Source organism: Corythoichthys intestinalis, chromosome 7 (assembly GCF_030265065.1).
Source record: "Corythoichthys intestinalis isolate RoL2023-P3 chromosome 7, ASM3026506v1, whole genome shotgun sequence".
Classification (NCBI taxonomy): Eukaryota; Metazoa; Chordata; class Actinopteri; order Syngnathiformes; family Syngnathidae; genus Corythoichthys; species Corythoichthys intestinalis.
This window is the reverse complement of record NC_080401.1, coordinates 7,646,540-7,667,890: the sequence shown is the minus strand read 5'-3', so window position 1 is coordinate 7,667,890 and position 21,351 is coordinate 7,646,540. Positions and strand designations below refer to the sequence as shown.

At 37.5% G+C, this 21,351-nt stretch overlaps 1 protein-coding gene across 1 annotated transcript in view; it reads left to right on the top strand.

The window, feature by feature from the left end:
* The window catches only part of LOC130918507 (BMP/retinoic acid-inducible neural-specific protein 3-like), a 163,673-nt gene that overhangs the window by 120,659 nt on the left and 21,663 nt on the right, over window positions 1-21,351 (top strand). The window contains exons 5-6 of the mRNA XM_057840250.1: window positions 11,593-11,698; window positions 12,099-12,335. Of these exons, the coding sequence (XP_057696233.1) occupies window positions 11,593-11,698; window positions 12,099-12,335 (343 nt within the window). The remainder of the gene's footprint in view (window positions 1-11,592; window positions 11,699-12,098; window positions 12,336-21,351) is intronic.

Here is a 21,351-nt window from a genome sequence, read left to right as displayed (position 1 = left end):
GAAGTTAAATTTGTGTATTTCCTCTGAGAACCCAAAATATATTTTTAAAGTGTCATGTGAAACTGAAATGAAAGGAGATCATGAAAAAACGAGCCCTAATTTGTAGTGTTTTAGCCCACGATGGAATCAGTTACGCCAGAAAATTTGCATCAATCAATGCTCATTCCTTTGATATGAAGCCCATATTCCATTCTATTGAAGATTCTTTCAAAACTAAAGTTAGGAGAGGGAATTCATTGATGAGTAGGAAATGAGTGTGTTTTTTCATAACCACTGCAATCTAAATTATGAAAAATAATAGTCATTAATTTAAAAAATATATATACAATAATGTAAAAAGCTTACATTTCTTGATCAGTTATTGCTTTGGTCTTTTAGAGTTGAACATTATTATGCTCTGCGAGAACGAAAACAACAAACTCAAACAAAAATACAGTATATCACATGCAGAAAATGCACTTTGTACATGCAAATACCTTAGCCTAGTTTAAAGAGAATTAATGAGTATGTATTTGCCAAGTAATGACCCTTGTGAGGATAAGCAGCTTGGAAGATGAATGAATGAATAAATGTTGTTTCCTCTTTACATAAAAGACTATCTTAGCTCTCTTGTGGCTTTATGTAGCTTTTTTTCTATGGAGAGTGCATAATAAACTCATTATGATGCTACACTCCCCATTCATTTGTGTTTGTAGTTGAAAAGCTTATCTACCTCTGCTTGACATTCGAATGTAAGCCATTGCTCTTAAAATTCTATACGACTGTATAAACAGACAGTATCCAAGATGCAAATATGGATTTGCACATCTAGTACGCCTGAAAGATTAAGCAAATGGCAGCTCTTGAAGGTGTAGAAATGAGGCAATTTTGAACTAAACGACAGTTTTCATGATCTTTTACTTTTCTCCAGTAGGCAGAATGTACTGGGGTTGAAAGTTATTTGGGCTCACATCTCACAACACTAGCTTTGCAAGTGAAACATTGTGCTGTTTGGATGGAATTATTCATAAGAATTTCATAGCACAGCTAAAGGTTTATCAGTAAAATACATGTTTGTAATTGGTGAAAGGAAACCAGAAGACACAAGAAAATCCACACAGGCATGGGAGAACATGTAAACTGCACACAGGAAGGCTGTGCACTGCTAAAACACACCTCCTTAAAACTAGTTAAATTCTCTTGTTTTCAGTGTAAATCTACTAGAAATGAGTGAAATTATCTGCCAGTGCCTCAAGTAAATTTTACTCAGACGTCTTTAAACAAGAAAATAAACTAATTGAAAATAAACTCAACAGAGTAATTTTTAATCTTAAAAAAAGCTTGTTTGTCAGAAACATTCTTAATTCAAGAATAGATAATGTTCAAAGTGTTATTTGAAAGCAATTTTGTCTCCATTTAAGTGTACTCTAGGTGAACTTTTAGATGTATAAGCTTAATATGAACAAGTAGTAATATTTACTTAAAGTTGGTGGAATAATCTGACACATTAATCTCAACAGAAAATAACCTACACAATTCTGATTGATTTTCTGTGGTTAGCAGAAGTGAAAAAGAAGGCACAGACCCTTTAGTATAGTACAGTTTTTCCACAGAGACAGCTAAAGTTTTGTAGGTTTTGGCATTTATTTATTTTAATGAAATTACAGTAGTATGAAAAAGTATCTGAACCTTTTGGAATTTCTCACATTGATCCATAAAATCACCAAGACGTGATCTGATCTTTGTCAAAATCACACAGATGAAAAAACAGTGTCTCCTTTCACTAAAACTACCCAACATTAAGAGGTTTTCATATTTGAATAAGGATAGTATGCAAACACTGACAGAAGTGGGAAAATAAGTAAGTGAACCATCACATTCAATATTTTGTGCCTCCCCTTTGGCAGCAATAACTTCAACCAGACGCTTCCTGTAGCTGCAGATCAGTCAGGGACATCAATCAGGACTAATCTTGGCCCATTATTCTCTACAAAACTGCTGTAGTTCAGTCAGATTCCTGGGATGTCTGACAGACGGCCTCAGGTTTTCCTGCAAAACATCCTGATAAAATTGTGATTTCATTCTTCCATTAATGATTGCAAGTTGCCCAGGTCCTGAGGTAACAAAACAGCCCTAAATCCTGATGCTACCGCCACCATACTTCACGGTGAGGATGAGGTGTTGATGTTGGTGAGCTGGTCCCTTTTCCCTTAAACCTCCTAAAACCACTGAAATGCTAAACCTTTGGCACAGTTGTAATTATAACATAAAATAAAACACGACAGTTTTCACACACACACAGTGGTTAGCACGTTCCCCACACAGTTCTGAGATCAAGGGTTCAATCCCAGGCTCCGGCCTTCCAGTGTGGAGTTTGCATGTTCTCACCATGCCTGCTCCTGGTACTCCTGTTTCCCCCCCGTCCCAAAAACATGCATGTAGGCTGATCAAACACTCTAAATTGTCCCTAGGTATTACTGTGTGCGCCTCCTTATGCCCTGCGATCGGCTGGCAACCGATTCAGGGTGTACCCCGTATACTCCCCATTGATAGATGGGATTGGCTCCAGCTCCCCCGTGACCTTCGTGAAGAATGAATAAATTAATAGGTTTCACGCATGCATTAAGCTGCTGCATTACACTGGAATAAGGCATAAATGAGAAACTGATTTCCATTTTTTTTTTTTTACAAAATTCCATCTAAAACTTCATCTAATTTTTATACATCCTCAAATATAAAAGCAAAACCTCAATTTTAACTATTATATAACATAGGATGTACTTTAAAATTGAAGATAATATAAACACTTAAAAAAAAAAAAAAGTAACATAATTAAAAAAAAAAAAAAAAGTACAAATGACTTACATTATGCACAGAGAAATTGAATATATTTTGAAGACAAAGCAAGCATTGGCTTGTTTAGAAGGTAGGAAATAAATAAGTAGCCTTCCATAAATGAACAAAAATAAGTTCAAAGTGCACATTAACATGGAAGAAGTTCTGAACCACCGAAATAAAATAAAATAAACCTCACCTTTCTCTTAAAGATCTGATCACTTTTCCGTTGCATTGCCCCTTTAATTCAACAAGCAAAGATCTGATCAATTTTCCGTTGCATTGCCCCTATAATTCAACAAGCTTTTTCCCCCCTCTATTTGTTGTCCAAAAAAAAAGGTGCATCTGAACCAATCACAGCTAATTATCCATGCTGATCACATGTCAGTATGTCAGCCAATTGAATGGACAGCAGAGTCCTTTTTTTTTTCCTGCGTGCCCTGCAGTGCATGTGCACTATGTGTGCAGGGCAACGCGACTTGTCAGACGCTTGGAAGAACTACGTACAATAAATGAATAATAAATGACACTACAAAAGCTCTTCATTACGCTTGTTGTTACCACTTGTACATGCAAATCTGACATTAGTAGAATGTTCTTATTGGAGATGAGTGTGTGGCAGTGTGGCAGGGTTTTTTTTAAACTTGGGGTTTTGACAGTTGCTGTGATATTTTCGGGATCAAAGCACCGTGTGCCAGAATGGCGTTCCGCCTCCGTGGTTCATGGCGGAGCACCGATCCGGCTCGTTCCGGCCCACTTTCATCCCTGCAGATGACACAATTCATACCACTATAAATATCAACTAATTTATTACTAATGAGTTCTGATAACGTGATATAAGCAGTCCCAAAAGTATTATAGGTAAGTATTAGTAGATTATTATATATCTTTACATTTCAGAAAAAATATGTATGTTACTGTGTTGGGAAAAGCTGTCCTGATTGTTGTATATTTTTTTTCACAAAATTATGAAAAAATGTCTTACACCCAGGGGTCGCGTTAACCGAATATTTTCCGTCGTTGACCGTTTTTTTTCAAACGGTGACGGAAAAAACTGAAGTCCATCCGTCATTTTGACAGGCTGCAATTCACACCCCAGACCACAGGGTGGCGAGTGAGCATATTAATTAGCTATTGTCTCTCTTGATGCATGACGTCGTTGGCCTTACTCGGAAAAATGTCAAGGCAACCGAGCGTGCGAACTAAGGCTACGTTCATACTACAGGTCTTAATGCACGAATCCGATTTTTTCGTGTTTTTCCGACTCGAGTGAGGCATTAACTTGACTGTCTGAACGTGACAAGTCGCTTAGAACGGGACCATTTCAAATCCGATCTGGGTCACTTTCGTATGTGGTGTAAATCCGATCTGGGCCACATTTTTCCTGACTGTCGCGGCGGTCTGTACTGTCCATTCCCGCAAATCGGATTTAATGCAGCAATTACGTCATCAAAAAGCGAGAGACGGTACGGTAGCTACGGTAGCGATGCAGCTGTGCGTTATTAGCGCCTAGCTTGCCTTGAACACAGCTTTTTAGGAAGGGTTTTCTCTCTGCTCCATATAAGCAATATTTCAACATTGCTTACACGGCCGAGAGTCGGGGCAAACTGCCCGTATGTGTGTGTGACATGCACGAACAGTGCGTGTATGCTATCGATCCATATACTTTGAATATAAGCCTAAACGGGGATTATATATGCCTGTTATTTGTGTCCTCTTTTTAACAGCAACAAGCCTATGGCTACGTTCATACCACAGGTCTTAATGCATGAATCCGATTTTTTTGTCATATCTGGTTTTTTGGCGTGCCCGTTCAGACTGCCTTTGTCCATTGAGACCATTCAAGTATTATGCATGCGCACTGATTCGCAGTCCGACATGCGCAGAAGCATCAAAACAAATGACCATACAATCACACATGCTGGCTGTCATCCGTCATTCCAGGGATATCATATTTTGCTTATTAAAAAGAGGACACAAATAACAGGCATAAATAATCCCTGTACAGGTTTATATTCAAAGTATATGGATCGATAGCATGCACGAACAGTCACACACACATACGAGCAGTTTGCCCCAACTCTCAGCCGTTTAAGTAATGTTGGAATATTGCTTATATGGAGCAGAGAGAAAACCGATCATTCTCAGGCTTATCCTCAAACCCTTTTTTTTTTTTTTTTTTTTTTTTTTTATGACTTGTCAAGTCCGACCCTTCCTAAAAAGTCGTGTTCAAGGCAAGTTAGGCGCTAATAACGCACAGCTGCTTGATGTGTGATGGCGCGGTGTGGATTCTCTGTTAAGCTTGTTCGGACAGAATATTGATTAAAGATGAATGAAAACTAAATACTATTGAATATGTCATTATTAACATTTTAAAAATTTAAGTGACGGGTAAAAATAGATTATGACCGGGTTTTTATGACCCTGTCAGTCAAAATGACAGACAACGAAAAAGTCTAGCGCAACCTCGCTTACACCGTGGCATATCGTGACACACAATGACCCATGTCATAATAACTTTTTTCCCACCATTGCACAGCCCTAATATCTGAACTAATAGTCCATCAGTTTCAACAATCTATCCAAATAGATTACATATGTCTTGACAAGATAAATTATTTGAATACCCTCTACCAACTATCATTTACCTTGAGTACCACATTGTGTGTCCTTATAGAGATTGTCTACCACCCACTTCAATAGTAACAACAAATGGAGAAAATACAATAGTGGAGGTCGCCTGTCTGTCACAATACAATGAAAAAGGACTATGCAAATGAACTGATTTACATTTATGGATCTCCTCTCTTTTGATTTGGGCAGCAGGTGGCTTAAAGTTGCCTTTGTGTTGTGTCGCTACTGTGAAAATGACCCCCACACTAAAAAGCAGTCCCTTTTGCTGACAGAGCACATGGCATATCAACAAAAATTTCCCAAGAGATACATTCATAGCACCATAGACAAAGTTTGTATTTTGTGGGAGGGGGGCAAAACATGTTGATGCCCCTGAAACGCAGTGTCACCAGAGGTGGGTAGAGTAGCCAAAAGTTTTACTCAGGTAAGATTTGAGTTACTTCAAAATAATTTTACTCAAGTAAAAGTAGCCATATAAAAAAATGTACTGAAATACAAGTAAAAAAGTATTGGGTGAAAAGAATGCTGAAGTAATGAGTAACATTGTGAATAACTGCTTACATTGTGTGATTTTTTTTGTTGTTTTTTTTTAAACAATGGTATTTTATTTTCTCAGCACAAAGTTACCTATATGAACTATTATTATACCGTACTATGACCTATACATAACCACATTAAGCCAAATAATTACAAAAAAAAAAAAAAAATTGAATTCAGGCGAGAAAAAAAAATCTAGAGAAATGAAGCAGCATTCATCCAAAGAGCATGAGTAAATCTGGTAAGGAAAACATATTTTCCATATGAAATTTAAAGGATCATATCTTTGCTTTTCCTTGGTCAATCGGAGTCAAATAAAAACTGAGAGACAGGTTAAATCCGAGCTTTTGCATCATGTTGAATGGCAGCGCTCTATGTCAAATACTTATTTTTTTATGGTGCTTTATCGATGCCATGTGATTGAACAGGCCGGCGTTATCACAGAACGCATGCCTGATACAACACATATGCATTCAGTGCTGCCATGTCAGTCATATTGATGCTAATTGCACCAACCCAGAGTGAACCCCCCACCCCTTTCACACCACGGCAGCAACTCCACAGGAGTGTGGGTTGTCTGCTTGATTGCTTGTTTGAGTGGTCTATTGTTTGACAAAGGCAAGTACCGTAATTTCCAGACTATTGAGCGCCCCTGATTACAAGCCTCACCAAGTACATTTTTAAAAGAAAAAACATTTTTTACATACATAAGCCTCTACTGTTAATAAGCCGCGTGTGCCCACATAGTAACATGAGATATTTATGAAGAAATACACAGAGCTTTCTGAGTTTTAATAACATACTTTAACGAATTGGGTTATAAATATAGCACGTGACTTACGGGAGTAAGAGAGGTGCGGAAGAGCGAGAGAGTGGGTGTGTGTGTGTGGGTCGACTGCTGCAGACAGCAGTCGTGTGTTGTTCCACGAGTTTCCAAAATAAAGAATTGCAACCTAACTAAGCGGGTGACTCTTTGTCAACGTTATAATACCTTAAATCTTCTTTCCAAAGAGCGCCAGCAAAACGGCACTTAGCGGACTCCTCGAGCTCACTCCTGACCGTGTGTCATCCTCTTCGTCACGCAGCAGACCGGCGTTTCGAAACCCGTTGGTGATGGTGGATTTTTTTTGCACTGCTCCACGCTGTCAGACTTGTGCAAAAGTAAACAATCTCTCATCCAAGCCTTCTATTCAACTCGGCATGTCATATCCATTTCTTCTAGCATTGTTCGTAATGTGGGTCTGCTAATTTTACTAATGCACAAAGATGAGGGTCTGCTTCTTTTATTCGTGCACAAAGCACAAAGTTAAAATACGGGTAAGAGTGCAAACTAGCGTCTTCCTCGACACATATATTCCACATGTTTTACGCTTACATTTTATGCTGGAATGCTCCTGGCGGTCGTTAGAAAAATTGTTAAATTGGCCACATCATTGCATACGCCGCAGGATTCAAAATGAGGGAAAAAAGTAGCAGCTTGTAGTCCGGAAATTACGGTAGTCAGTTTGGTATCGGGTTTATTTGACACCTTTTTGGTCTTTCTTTATAGCCCAAAAAAACTGCGGGACTTCCAGTATCACGTAAAGTATATAATGGTGCATCTCAACCTCTTTTCAAAGCCGAAGCTTGAGCCTGTATTATAATCAAATTGCCTGTTCCCAAACGCCACTTGGTGCAAACTCATGCTCTTCTAGGTTTATACGCTGTACAAAAATAAGGCCGTTTTTTTTTTATTTTTTTTATATATCTTCTTATCTTAAATTTATTCACTGAACCCTGTGGATTAATCAAACTCATCTTAAGAAACACTTTTCTACAGTTAGCCGACTCCAAAGGTGTCTCAGAGAATTATGCAGTACTTCCACTCTGTCTCACAGCAGCAGAACACATGTAGCTCGAATTAATATATACATTATTATCTTGAAACATCCACCCAGAGTACTACTACAGCAGTCTGCATGAAATAAATATTTCTGTAAAGAATATCGGAATCCGTCTCAGAAAACTCTATCTGATTGTTGACGTAAATCCAGGAAAATGCTGACATTCAATTCGTCTGGCAGTAGAAAGGTGTCCTTTCTCTGGATTAATCTCACTTTTCATTATACAGGACAGATTGCACACAGCATGCATGATGTTGCTTGAGAGAGTGGTTAGTGAATGTAATGTTTTTTGGTTGGAGTGGGCCACTTTATTGATGGAATTTTGAATGCACAAAAATTGTTGTGCCATTTACTTCATGTCTTTATGCATGGCCCCATATTGTAGGGATCTGAATTTAATTGCTAGAAGATTAAAACATCCCAGTTCTTGCACGGCTAGTATACTAACAGGACATCATCACCTTCTGACCATGTTTGAGATTGGAATTGGGAATTTATAAGAATTCACATTTCCAATTACATTTTATTAGTTATGAATAGTGCTGATCAACCCGATACTTTATTGTATCTCTTATTCTTTCAGTGGATGGGGAATGAGATAATACAAATGGGTTTGTTTGTTTGTTTGTTTGTTTGTTCGTTTGAGTGATCATTTTCAGTTCTAACATATTTTGTAGCATAATTTTGTTATGAATACATCACCTACTTATTATCAGGAAACATATTCAAGATAATTTCCCCCCATTTAGATCTGATGTGTTTTCTAGGGCTGTCCCAAACGATAATTTTTCTCCCAATTAAACTGCAGACTTTTTAAACAATTATTTGCCTAGTCTAATAATTTGTTCATTAACTTGTTTTTTTTTTTTTTTTTTTTTTTTTTTTTTTTTTTTTTTTTTTTAACTAATCTTTCCATTAAATATATGATGATTATTAATTCACGAAAACATTTTTGGACACTTAAATTCTTTATCTAAGTACAAATAAAAACATAAATAAAAATAATAAATCACAAATAAACATTGAGGTCAAACGCTCATGGCATTAACTAGTGCAAAAAAATGGAATGTAAACAGATTCAGAACACTGTGACTTCACTTTTCCAACAGGATTCAAAACAATTCTTACTTTCTCTTTTTGTGGAATGTCTATATTGTTTTCAGCATTAGAGTGAGCACCAGCAGAGTAGATAAATAAATTTCACGTATAACTAGAGTGAAGTTTGTGAAAAAAAAAATAATGATGAACTTTGATACTACACTACGATGGATTACTAGGGCCAAATAAAAAAAAATAAAAAAAGAAAAAAGAACGAGATTAAAGTCGTAATATTGCTATGAGAAACAAACGTCACATTATTATGTAGGGGTGGTGTAGCTGTGAGCCGCTACGCACTTTACAGACATGTACCTTCGCTCAGAGGTACTACGAAGCATTAGTATAAATACTTCTATTGATTATAATTTGATGTAGATGAAGCAAAAATAATAAGGATTTCCTTATTTGTAAAACCGACTCTAAAACTAAAGATGCTTTCAATATTGTTGATTTTAACGTAGGCGCAACGCGCTACCTACCTGCTTATTCAGCTACATTAGCCCCTAAGACTCTGTCTTACGGCCCACATAAAGGCAACTTGAATAAAAAATGTTGTTATACGGACTTTCGATCCACCAGCTTGTTGTCTCCTGTTGTCTTCCAAAATTATACTGGACTGTCTCAGAAAATTAGAATACACAATATTCTAATTTTTTGAGACAGTCCTGTGTATATATACAGGACTGTCTCAGGAAATTAGAATACACAATATTCTAATTTCCTGAGACAGTCAGGAAATTAGAATATTGTGTATTCTAATTTTCTGAGACAGTCCAGTACCTGGGTGGTGGCACTTCAGGTGTTCATTCACGGTCGACATGCTGCCTTGGTATGCAAGCTTGGCATTGTGTGCTTTCCATATTTTTGTTGAAATAAATCCATGCTTTCGTCACTCTGGTGCGCTTTTTTGGCTTTGTGCAGCTTTCCCCGCTTGAATCCCGAGCGACTGCCATTCTCAACTTTTCACGCATATAGTTGTTTAACCCTTTATTAACTGTCGATTGGATAGTGTGCTCGTCAACGTATTTACATCATCGATGATGTCAACTATGTCGACAAGTCGGGACCACTCTTGTGTTTTCAAAGTGTTCCTTTAATTTTTCTGTTCAGTATAAATTTATTGGCACATTTTCGTACGTCTCATATTTGTATACATTGTGGCTCTTCTGCACTTAGGCTTTAGAATTTGTATCCGGACCTGTTGTACCCAGTCTCAGTTTGGGGGGGTCACTGCCCCAAGTGCTCCGACATCCATTGGAACTTTGGAATCATGCTCTTTTTAAGCCATTACTTATGCAACAGGGCCTTTGTGTTGCAGGCATACAGGGTTGAAAACTAGCTCATTATTTATACAGTTTCTGTGGTGAGTGATACATTCACTTTTTAACCCTATATTGCAAAATGTAAAAAAAAAAATTAAAAAAAATTCTGGACCTCATTGCAATAAAAAAAACTTTGTTTAAAACCTTATTGTGTTCAATCTCACTTAAGTTATTTCTGTTTTACAACGAGAATTGCATATAATGCCTAATGTATCATTTATGATAAAAATTAGAGAACATATATGCAAAATAATGTTATTTTTTTAAATCATGTTTAAACACCACAGAGATATTTTAAATCTAAAAAAAAAAAAATTTAATTTTCTGTTCATTATTTCTGGGGTCAGGCATTGGTATATCACTTAGTATATCTTCAAACTGGTTATTGGCACATGCCTAATTATAGTGTTATGATCAGTCCAAAAGTGCCCCAATTGTACCATAGTGCATGGAAGTAGTACGTGCTCAGTGTTTTTCTTTATTATGCATCTGCTCTTATATTTTACCCTCACTAGATAAGAAATTTTTGAGACACTGGTTTTGCAGTGTCAGACACGACATACTGTATGTTGTGACTCATGCAAAAATGAGATACGACTTGCTGTCATATGCAATTGGTCAGTCAAAAGGCACAATAACACTGGTTCATCTGCTAAGCTTTTGCCAATAAAAATACATCGAGTACAGAGGAATGATAATGTACTAGCATATGTAAACATATAAATATATATATATATTTTTTTCAAACGATGACACAATTGCTGCGATCAACCAGTCATCAGGATCGACATATCTTGCACCGCTGATTTAACACATGCCAACGTTAATTTAATATATCATGCATGTTTTATAAATGTTACTACTTCTTGACTCGTGTACTGCTTCCAATGTGTGTCAGGTTTAAACCTAGGCAGTTCTTAAATATTATGGATTTAATTATTAATTCTCAGGTGAGTATATGTTCATATTAAACATGATCATACATTTGTGACATTGGGATTTGCTTTTGAGGCTTGCATAGGTTTACATTGTAATTACTCAACATGTTTTGAGTGGCAGCAGTACAAGCTTACAATTCTCAGAAGTTGTTCTAGAGCCAACATGTTAAATAAAATCATTAATCTTATTAGGATTTACACAAGAGCAGACAAATTAAATATATTACTTGTTATGAAATGATATTTTAAGAGTTCACAAAAGAAGCTGTGTGGAATCTCATTCATCATTTAAGATTGTAGTTTCTCTAGTTTTTTTTTTTTTTTTTTAATTAAAATTGCTGTGCTTCTCTCTTTTCCCTCTGTTAGGTGACGGAAACAAGGACGGGTCCTCTTGGATGCAGTAACTATGACAACCTTGACTCTGTCAGTTCCGTTTTGGTTCAGAGCCCTGAAAACAAGATCCATTTGCAAGGTTGGCCATTCATAATTGAACTCACACAATTTTTGATGAAATTGTCAGGCTTTCTATTTTCCGGCAAACTCAAAAGTACATCCTAAGGGTGTCAGAATGAATCTAGCTTGTCACTCTATCCCTCACTTTTTTTTTAACAATTGTTATTTGGTGGACTTTGAAGTATATACTAAGTGGTAATGGATTAGAACAAAAGCAGCAAAACTATGACGCAAAAATAAAACTTTAATTCAGCATATGGCAGCCAGTACGTTAAGTATGTAAGAACACGAGAGCGTAGGGGTGTCTGGTCTTGAGTGCTTTACAGATGGACCATATAACTCCAATCAAATTGTACTATATGACCATTTCCATTATTGGTTAATAATCTTCATAGCCTAATGTTTTCTCAATCACTCAGGCCTTCACGCTATACTGCCAGAATATCTGCGGGACAGGTTTGTGCAGGCAGCACTCAGCTACATCGGATGTAATGAGGAAGGCCATTTTGTGTGCCGGGACAATGACTGCTGGTGCCAGTGTGCTGCAGACTACCCACAGTGTAATTGCCCTGAGTTGGATTTGAAGTCTATGGAAGCAAGTTTGCTGCAAATTCAAGATTCTTGGAACACAGCCAACCAAGAATTTGAAGAGTCAGGTCAGTATTTTCAGTTTCACATTCTTTGTCTGTGACCTTTTACTGACTTCAAACAGTGAGTGCAAGACAATTATTTTGCTTCCAGCTGAAGTTGATCAGGGCTCATAGTTAGCACTTTAGGGCACTTCCCGCCGTGGCGCAGTTGGTAGCTCGACTTGTCCTGGAATCGACTACAACTACCCACTGTTGAAGTTACTTTTTGGCAAGGCACTGAGCTCTGAATTTGCCCCTCAGTGGGTTGGCAACGCCTTGCATGGAAACAGCATCATTGGTGTGCGTGAATGGATGAATGTGAGCCAAGGTAAAGTGCTTTAGGCATTGTAAAAATCTTTAGATAAATGCACTATATACAGGGGTGCACATAATTTTTTCGCCCAGGTTCTCAGAGGAGGACCTGGAGATGTGACTTGGTCCTCATTGAGCTTGAGAGCCGACCCGCCTGATGCGATAAATTTATGACAAGTTTTACTTAGAGCCAATTAACTTTAATTAATTATATTACCAATTAATGCTTGATTAACATTAACTGGCACAACAAAATTGGCATTACTTTGAAGTGAAATCTAAAGAAATAAACATAAAAGCACCAATTCAAAATAAAGGGCATTATGCGGCTCCCACATTAACTCCAAGCCTTTTTAAAAGTGGGATGTCCTCCTCACAAGACCTTATTGAACATGCATGTTTAGCTTTGTAAAACACGTTTGTCAATGTATGTCGCTGTTCATTACCTTTATTCCGCGACTTGTCCATAGGGCGAGTGGGGTCATGTCTGACACCGATAGTTTGCTTAATTGCCACATGCTGTCTGTTTTTTTCGTGCTTTTCAAAGTTTGGATGGCTGAAATTCTTTGACCCTACATAAAATGCGCTGCTCTTATCGGTGACATTGGGATTCTCAGGGCACATTTTGTACCGCATTTCTGTGCGAGCATCATTTGCTTCTAGCCATGGTACCTCCTGTAGCCACTTTTCAGCAAAAGTCCTTTTTTTCGGTAGCTCCGGTGACGTCTCTGTCGTCTGTCTGTCTTTTGACGGGGGTGGGGGAACACGGAAGTAATTACTCAGTGTGGCCTGCCTCTTCGACATTTTGAGAAGTTATTTTCTCGTGTCCGCCGCAAATACAGTGGTCAGCCATCGGTACGCAAAAGCGTATGGAAGCCGTTGAGGGCCAGCGCGTTTGTCTACGTCCAGTACGCACGCGCGCATGCGGACCACTTATGTGCACCCCTGACTATATAAGTACTCTCCATTTACCATTTTGCACTTTGGGCAATGCTTGTAGCAAACCTAAGCTGTCCGCCTTTGATCAAGCCTTTGACTCTGCTTAACTTTAAACCTTACTTTTTAAGGGCATGGAAAACATTTTGAAAGCAACGGATGAGCACATCACATAACTCTTTGTCTTGGTTGTGTATCAGAATATTTTTTTAGCATTTTTGAGCATATACAGGGGTATGAAAAAGCATCTGAACCTTATAGAATTTCTGACATTACTTAAAAAAAACATCATCAAATGCGATCTGATCTTTGTCAAAATCAGACAGATGAAAATACAGTGTCTGTTTTATGTAAAACCACACAAAAATTTAAGGTTTTTATATTCTAATGAGGATAGCATGCAAACAATGACAGAAGGGAGAAAATAAGTTAACCCTGTGCCTAACGAGACTTAAAGAGTAATTAAAACCAATTTTAAAACCTTTTTAAGTCAGGTGTGTGCCCAATCACTGATGAGTGGTTTAAAGCTGTGACCACCACAGACTGATGGTAGTATCCCAGAAGGACCCCGCAGCAGCTTGATGGCAGGCTGCTACAGCAAGCTTGAAGCTTACCAGTTATGTAAATATTAAAATATTAAGACTTTTTTTATCTTGCATGACAGAATATGCAATGTTGCTTTAGACTTTTCACGTATTTACTGAGTGATTCTTACACGCTAAATGTAACTCGTAGCGTTAGCGTAGTATTCGCGTTAGCAGTAGCTTTAGCATGGCAAACATCCTCTTAAACTATCACTCTCACTTATTAACATCTCATCGTGAGGTTCTGGTGGGTTTAATTATTTGAAAATAATGTACTGTTGTAGCTGAGTAAGTATATTTATAAAAAGAAGTGCTGTGCTCATTGATTTGGGAGCACTATACTGAAATAATCTTTTTATGCTACGTCTACACTAGGACGGATAATTTTTTTTGCCTTGCAATTTGGAGGATGCAGAGCAGCTGGCACAAGACCGCCAGCATTGGAAAAACCAGGTTCATTTGGTGAGCTCAAGGCACAGGGACGGAACGCCCCGACCCCAGCTGGAGCACAAATGAAAATTAATAAATATATAACATCCCTCTCACCCCTCGTGGAATGGTATCTGTGTCATCCTTAAGCTTGGGTCTTCTGCCAGAGGCCTGGGGGTTTGAGGGTTCTGCGCAGTATCTTAGCTGTTCCTAAGATTGTACTCTTCTGGACTGAGACTTCAGATGTTGTTCCTGAGATCTGCTGGAGCCATTCTCCTAGCTTTGGGGTTACTGATTTGGGGTTGCTGCCTCAAGTGTTCCTACTACCACGGGAACCGCTCTAGCCTTCACCTTTCTTAGCCGCTCCAACTGCTTTTTCTGCCCTTGGCATTTATCCTCCTTCTCCTGTTCCTTCTCCCAATTACAGGTGTCCGCTGGTATTGCCACTTTTATCACCGTCACTCTACTCTGCTCTTTGCACTCTTTCCACAATGTCCGGTTGGTTAGCTTGGAGCTGTTTGTCATTGTCAGTCAAGAAGCTGAAGTCCCACAGACCCTCAGATTTTATTGAATACAGATTTAATATATATTTTTATAGGGGTGCCAGAGGTCAATCCTTCCAAAAAAATAAATATATAAAACAATTATTTGCAAGTTAACTATGACCACATGCAATTAATTGCAATTAAAAGATTAGCACTAATGTATGTATCTATCTATCTATCTATCTATCTATCTATCTATCTATCTATCTATCTATCTATCTATCTATCTATCTATCTATCTATCTATCTATCTATCTATCTATCTATCTATCTATCTATCTATCTATCTATCTATCTATCTATCTATATATATATATATATATATATATATACACACACACAGGTCCTTCTAAAAAATTGCATATTGTGATAAAGTTCATTGATTTCTGTAATTTACTGATAAACATTAGACTTTCATATATTTTAGATTCATTACACACAACTGAATTAGTTCAAGCCTGTTATTGTTTTACTAATGATGAGTTTTGCAAAAATGTCAAGAAAACACAAAAATCCCTATCTCAAAAAAATAGCATATTTCATCCAACCAATACAAATAAAAGTGTTTTTTAATACAAAAAAAGTCAACCTTCAATTAATCATATCAGCTATGCACTCAATACTTGGTCGGGAATCCTTTTGCAGAAATGACTGCTTCAATGCGGCGTGTCATGGAGGCAATCCACCTGTGGCACTGCTGAGGTGTTATGGAGGCCCAGTATGCTTCGATAGCGGCCTTAAGCTCATCCACAGTGTTGGGTCTGGTGTCTCTCAACTTCCTCTTCATAATATCCCACACATTCTCGATGGGGTTCAAGTCAGGAGAGGCGGCAGGCCAATTGAGCGCAGTAATGCCATGGTCAGTAAACTACTTACCAGTGGTTTTGGCACTGTGAGCAGGTGCCAGGTCGTGCTGAAAAATTAAATCTTCATCTCCATAAAGCTTTTCAGCAGATGGAAGCATGAAGTCCTCCAAAATCTCCTGACAGCTAGCTGCATTGACTCTGCCCTTGATAAAACACAGTAGACCAGCAGCTGATATGGCACCCCAGACCATCACTGTCTGTGGGTACTTGACACTGGACTTCATGCATTTTGGCATTTCCTTCTCCCCAATCTTCCTCCAAACTCTGGCACCTTGATTTCAAAATGACATGCAAAATTTGCTTTTCTCTACTTTGGACCACTGAGCAACAGTCCAGTGCTGCTTCTCTGTAGCCCAGGTCAGGTGCTTCTGCCGCTGTTTCAGGTTCAAAAGTGGCTTGACCTGGGAAACGCGGCGCCTGTAGCCCATTTCCAGGTTTCATGCAGTCTGGAATCGGCCCTTCTCCACAATCTTACTCAGGGTGCGGTCACCTCTTCTGGTTGTACAGCGTTTCCTGCCACACTGTTTATTTCCCACAGACATCCCACTGAGGTGCCTTGATACAGCACTCTGGGAACAGCCTATTCGCTCAGAAATTTCTTTCTGTGGCTCAGGCCATGTCCACACGTAGCAGGGTTTTTGGCAAAAAGAAGATATTTTTCTACGGATTGACCTATCATCCACACGCGCACGCAGGATTAAACCAGGGTTAAAAACCACGGGGAAGGTGAAGATTTGCGAATTCTGCGTTTGTGGCTCCATCATGTGGACTTTGATAACCGAAGATTTACTGTACGTCACTGGCTGCGACAAATTTTGTCCTCACGTTACACACGAGACCATTTTTACATTTGAAGTATATTAAATAGGCACTTTTTTGCTTCAATTTTTTTTTGACAAACTCTTGATGTGCTTCTTATTGAATAATGGGTATTTTGGACAATTATTTTATTGTTTTGAATGTACTTAAAAATGAATGAAAGCGGTTGGCTGTGGAAGTTTTTTTTTTTTTTTTTTTCTACACAAACGTGCAGGTGTGGACGCAAGTATTTTTCCCCGACGTATTAGGGCAGAATCCTCGTTTTTTTTTTTTTTTTTTTTTAAACCTACTACGTGTGGACATGGCCTTAGACTCTTGCTTGAGGGTGTCAATGATGGCCTTCTGGACAGCAGTCAGGTTGGCAGTCTTGCCCATGATTGCGGTTTTGAGTAATGAACCAGGCTGGGAGTTTTTAAAAGCCTCATGAATCTTTCGCAGGAGTTTTGAGTTAATTCTTTGATTCGGATGATTAGGTTAGTAGCTTCTTTAGAGTACCTTTTCATGATATGCTAATTTTTTGAAAGAGGGATTTTTGTTTTTTTCTTGCCTTTTTTACCAAAATCAGCAATATTAAAACAATAAAAGGCTGGAACTACTGCAGTTGTGTGTAATGAATCTAAAATATATACTTTTCTAACCTCATTTAAATTTTTGTTTGCGCTAATATGTTTGTTTATGCAAATGTAATTTAGTTGAGAAATATATGTAGATTTTTTTTTTTTTTTGTGGGAATATGTGTTTGAACTAGTTTTTAAGAGCTTTGTAAAAAAAAAAAAAAAAAAAAAAATGTTAGCTTTTTATAGCATTTAAAGCATTTAAGCTAGCGGACTTTTGTGAAGCAATTTAGCCAATATTTCTGTTGTTATAATTCGATCTTTTTTTTTTTTTTTTTTTTTTTTTTTTTTTTTTTAATACCATTTGAGGCTAAGCCCAGAAAATTTAAATTTAGTTTTAAATGCTTTAATTGCTTTTATGAAATGAAAGTGCATTTCTGTGTAGTTTGAAGAAACGCTCAGCAAATTTGTTTTGTATTCACATGTAATGCTTTTTGAAAGTGCAATCTTAGCAATCCAAAATAAATATTATTACAAGCATAAACACTTGATTCTTTCCTTTTACATCAGCTAAAATTTATTCTGCAATACATTAAATGTTTTCAATCCGATTACTTGATTATTCAAACTAACTAATCTATAATCGGTTACTTAAATAATCGATAGCTGCAGCCCTATGTACGGTATACTGTATGTCATATAAAATGTGAAGATTAAAATTAATAAAAGAGAGTAAATGACTAAACAATGCCTAAAGCTTTATGGATTACCATCATTGCATTTTAAAGTGGTGATTAAAGACGATTTTGAGCTGATTAAACATTCACACCATTTGTTTTCCTGCAGGTCATTTAAAAACTAAAGTGTAACTGTAGCAGTGGTTTTAATGAGTGTGCTGCAGCATAAAAGAAAGTTGACGAATGTATAAAGCAGCTGCAGTTCCTGAAAAAGTCACAAACACTTAGGCTATCATGTACAAACAATTCATTGACTCAGGGTATTTTGTTCAATAAAAGTAGACTTCGTACACAAGAGAGTAACATGACAAGTTTTGTTATGCCACATTATTTTGGTCAGTTAGCTGTTCTGTAAAAGAGAACAACGTTCCACCCTAACAATGAACAGGCAAATCCAGGCAACATAATATTGTACAACAAAAGAGTCAGTGGGAGACTACTCATGAAAATGATGGATTCCACAATCTTGATTTTAAAAAGGCAAATAATTCCAAAATTACAATACCTAGAAACCTTTATGCATGAGACTTAAAGTTCCGCATTCCTACATGCCTGCCAGCCTCTCAGTTAATGGCAATGCAAAACACAGTTGTCTGTGCAGATAGGCACTCATAGCTGCTAATTCTTGGTAGATCTGCTTTTCGGTGGTTCTTAGTTTACTCTGGAGCCTCCTGAACAACTTTCTCAAAGGAGCAGATGATATTACTTTAATATTCCTGAAGATAAATAAGGTTGGGTCTTGGTTGGCTCGTCATTGCATGTCAATGTTCTTGAATTGGGTGGAAGCCTGTTATGTTAAACTTTATGTCAAACATTATAAGTGGGAATTGATTCTTTCTCTTTCATGATCGCCGCAAAGTGATTAGTGCCTATTTGTGGTAAAATATTTGCAGGCAATATTGTTAAATTTATGTGGCAGTGCATTTGCACCCCCTAGCAAACTTGGGCCATAGACTTCATAACTCTGTTGACCTGACACTTCGTCATTCTTTGCGCCATACCATAGGTATGTAGTAAATTCAAACTGCCCGTTTTTGTTTTTGTTTTTTTGTTTTTTTTGCTCTTAACCAAGAATCAAGACTGTTTCCCGTCCATATCTATAAAGAATTCAGGTATTTAAGCATTTATTCACAAGAATTTCAACGTAAAAAGCTCTTTGTTGGACTTGTGGTAAGGCGTCAACACAGTGAAGTTAAAGACGAGCCACACATTCGCCATGTTTACGTAATATAAATACTACTGGCACGGTTTCTTTTGCTTTTAACCAAGAATCAAGACTGTTTTATGTACATATCTATAAAGAATTGAGGGATTTAAGCATTTATTCACAAGAATTTCAACATAAAAAGCCCTTTGCTGTGGACTTGTGGTAAGGCGGCGCCATAGTAAACTTAAAGACGAGCTGCACAATCGCCATATTTACGTAAAATAAATCCTACCTGCACGGTTTCTTTTGCTTTTAACCAAGAATCGAGACTGTTTTATGTTCATATCTATAAAGAATTCAGGGATTTAAGCATTTATTCACAAGAATTTCAACGTAAAAAGCTCTGAGCTGTGGACTTGTGGTAAGGCACCGACACAGTGAAGTTAAAGATGAGCCACACATTCGCCATATTTACGTAATATAAATACTACCTGCACAGTTTCTTTTGCTTTTAACCAAGAATCGAGACTGTTTTACGTCAAACACAAGGCATAGTCCAATATTCATGTATATATTTTATGTGCAATACTTACTCACCTGCAATATTCAAAGCCTAAACTGTCAAACTGCTGCTACTTCCCTTCAATTATTTGTGCTGTATGAACATAGCGCTCTCTCATACGCATTTTATTTTTGTTTATTTAAATTTTATACTTGCAAATCACTTTTGAGATTTTAACTTATCATGAACTGTAAAGGGAAATGCTCCACAATTTCATTGTACAACTATATAATGAAAATAAAGGGCTATTCTATTCTATAAAAAGTTGTGATTGTATGTAGAATTTATTAGTAATCTACAGTGTTGGGCACGTTACTTTAAAAAAGTAATTAGTTACATTACTCACTACTAGTAACTGAATTACTCTATAGTAAAAGTAACTAGTTACCAGGGAAAGTAACTATTTCTGTTACTTTAAAAAGAACTTGTTGTATGTCCAAGAATTTGAAATTTTCTGAGCAGTATTCGAGTCAGTGGAATAGAGAAGAACAGACAGGTAGTTAACTTGTTAGGTGCTTCAGCAGATGTGAATTGCTTACCACAGATGTCGACAAAAGCTTTGCCCCGGGACATAAATTACACATTACATGCAGGTTCTTTCCTTTAATTTCGACAAACTTGAAATAGTGTCTATATCTCCACCTCTCAAAGGACAATTTTTCTTCTGAATGCTCTGCCATCCCGACGAAGTGCATCTGTTTTGCGTATGTGTGTTTGCTGCACGCGCTGTTCCGGTTTGCTTGTGAACTCACCGGCTCTGATTGGCTTACCATGACACATGACTCTAACCCTCAGCCAATCACAATCACTTCCATCGCATCTCTCGAGGGGCTGCATTTAGGTAGGCTCGTTTCCTGACAATTCACGTCACCTTCAAAGCGCCTGCCGTCCTCAAGATGGAAGCAGAATTATTGCTGGCTGACAGTGGGAGATGGGAATGAGGCTAGCATCAGGTGTAGCAAACACAGAAATGTTACCAAACTTTGGAAAGCATTGAGCAGGGACAAACAGCTTGGAGTCAGAAGTACGTGCGCTATTCTTGAACCTGAACGCACCCCAAGTCTTGGATGACAAATCAACAGAGCAGAGAGTCGACTTGACACGGCTGGTGGTTTCTTTAATTTATTCAGAGTAAGTAACGCACCGCTTTTGACCGTCAGTAACGGTAACAACGTTGTAAAGGCGGAAAAAGTAATTAGTTAGATTACCCCGTTACTGAAAAAATAACGCCGTTACGTAACGACGTTATTTATAACGGTGTTACTCCCAACACTGGTAATCTATTTATATATTATAATTTGTTCTGCATGCTTTGCTCAAGTATTAAGTCTCTAATGTGAAAATTGAGTGATTTATTAGCTGTTGAAAACATGCAGTAAATAAAAGAATAATAAGTTGGTATTTTGGGAAAAAACTTATATGATATGTTAAATATTGGTACTGCTCCTGAAAATATAGGTGATTATCTCTGCATTTGGTGATTTTTGTACATCTAGTGTAAAATCTGAGAGTCGACTTTGAATTTTTTTATGCCGCTGCTCATGTAGACTCA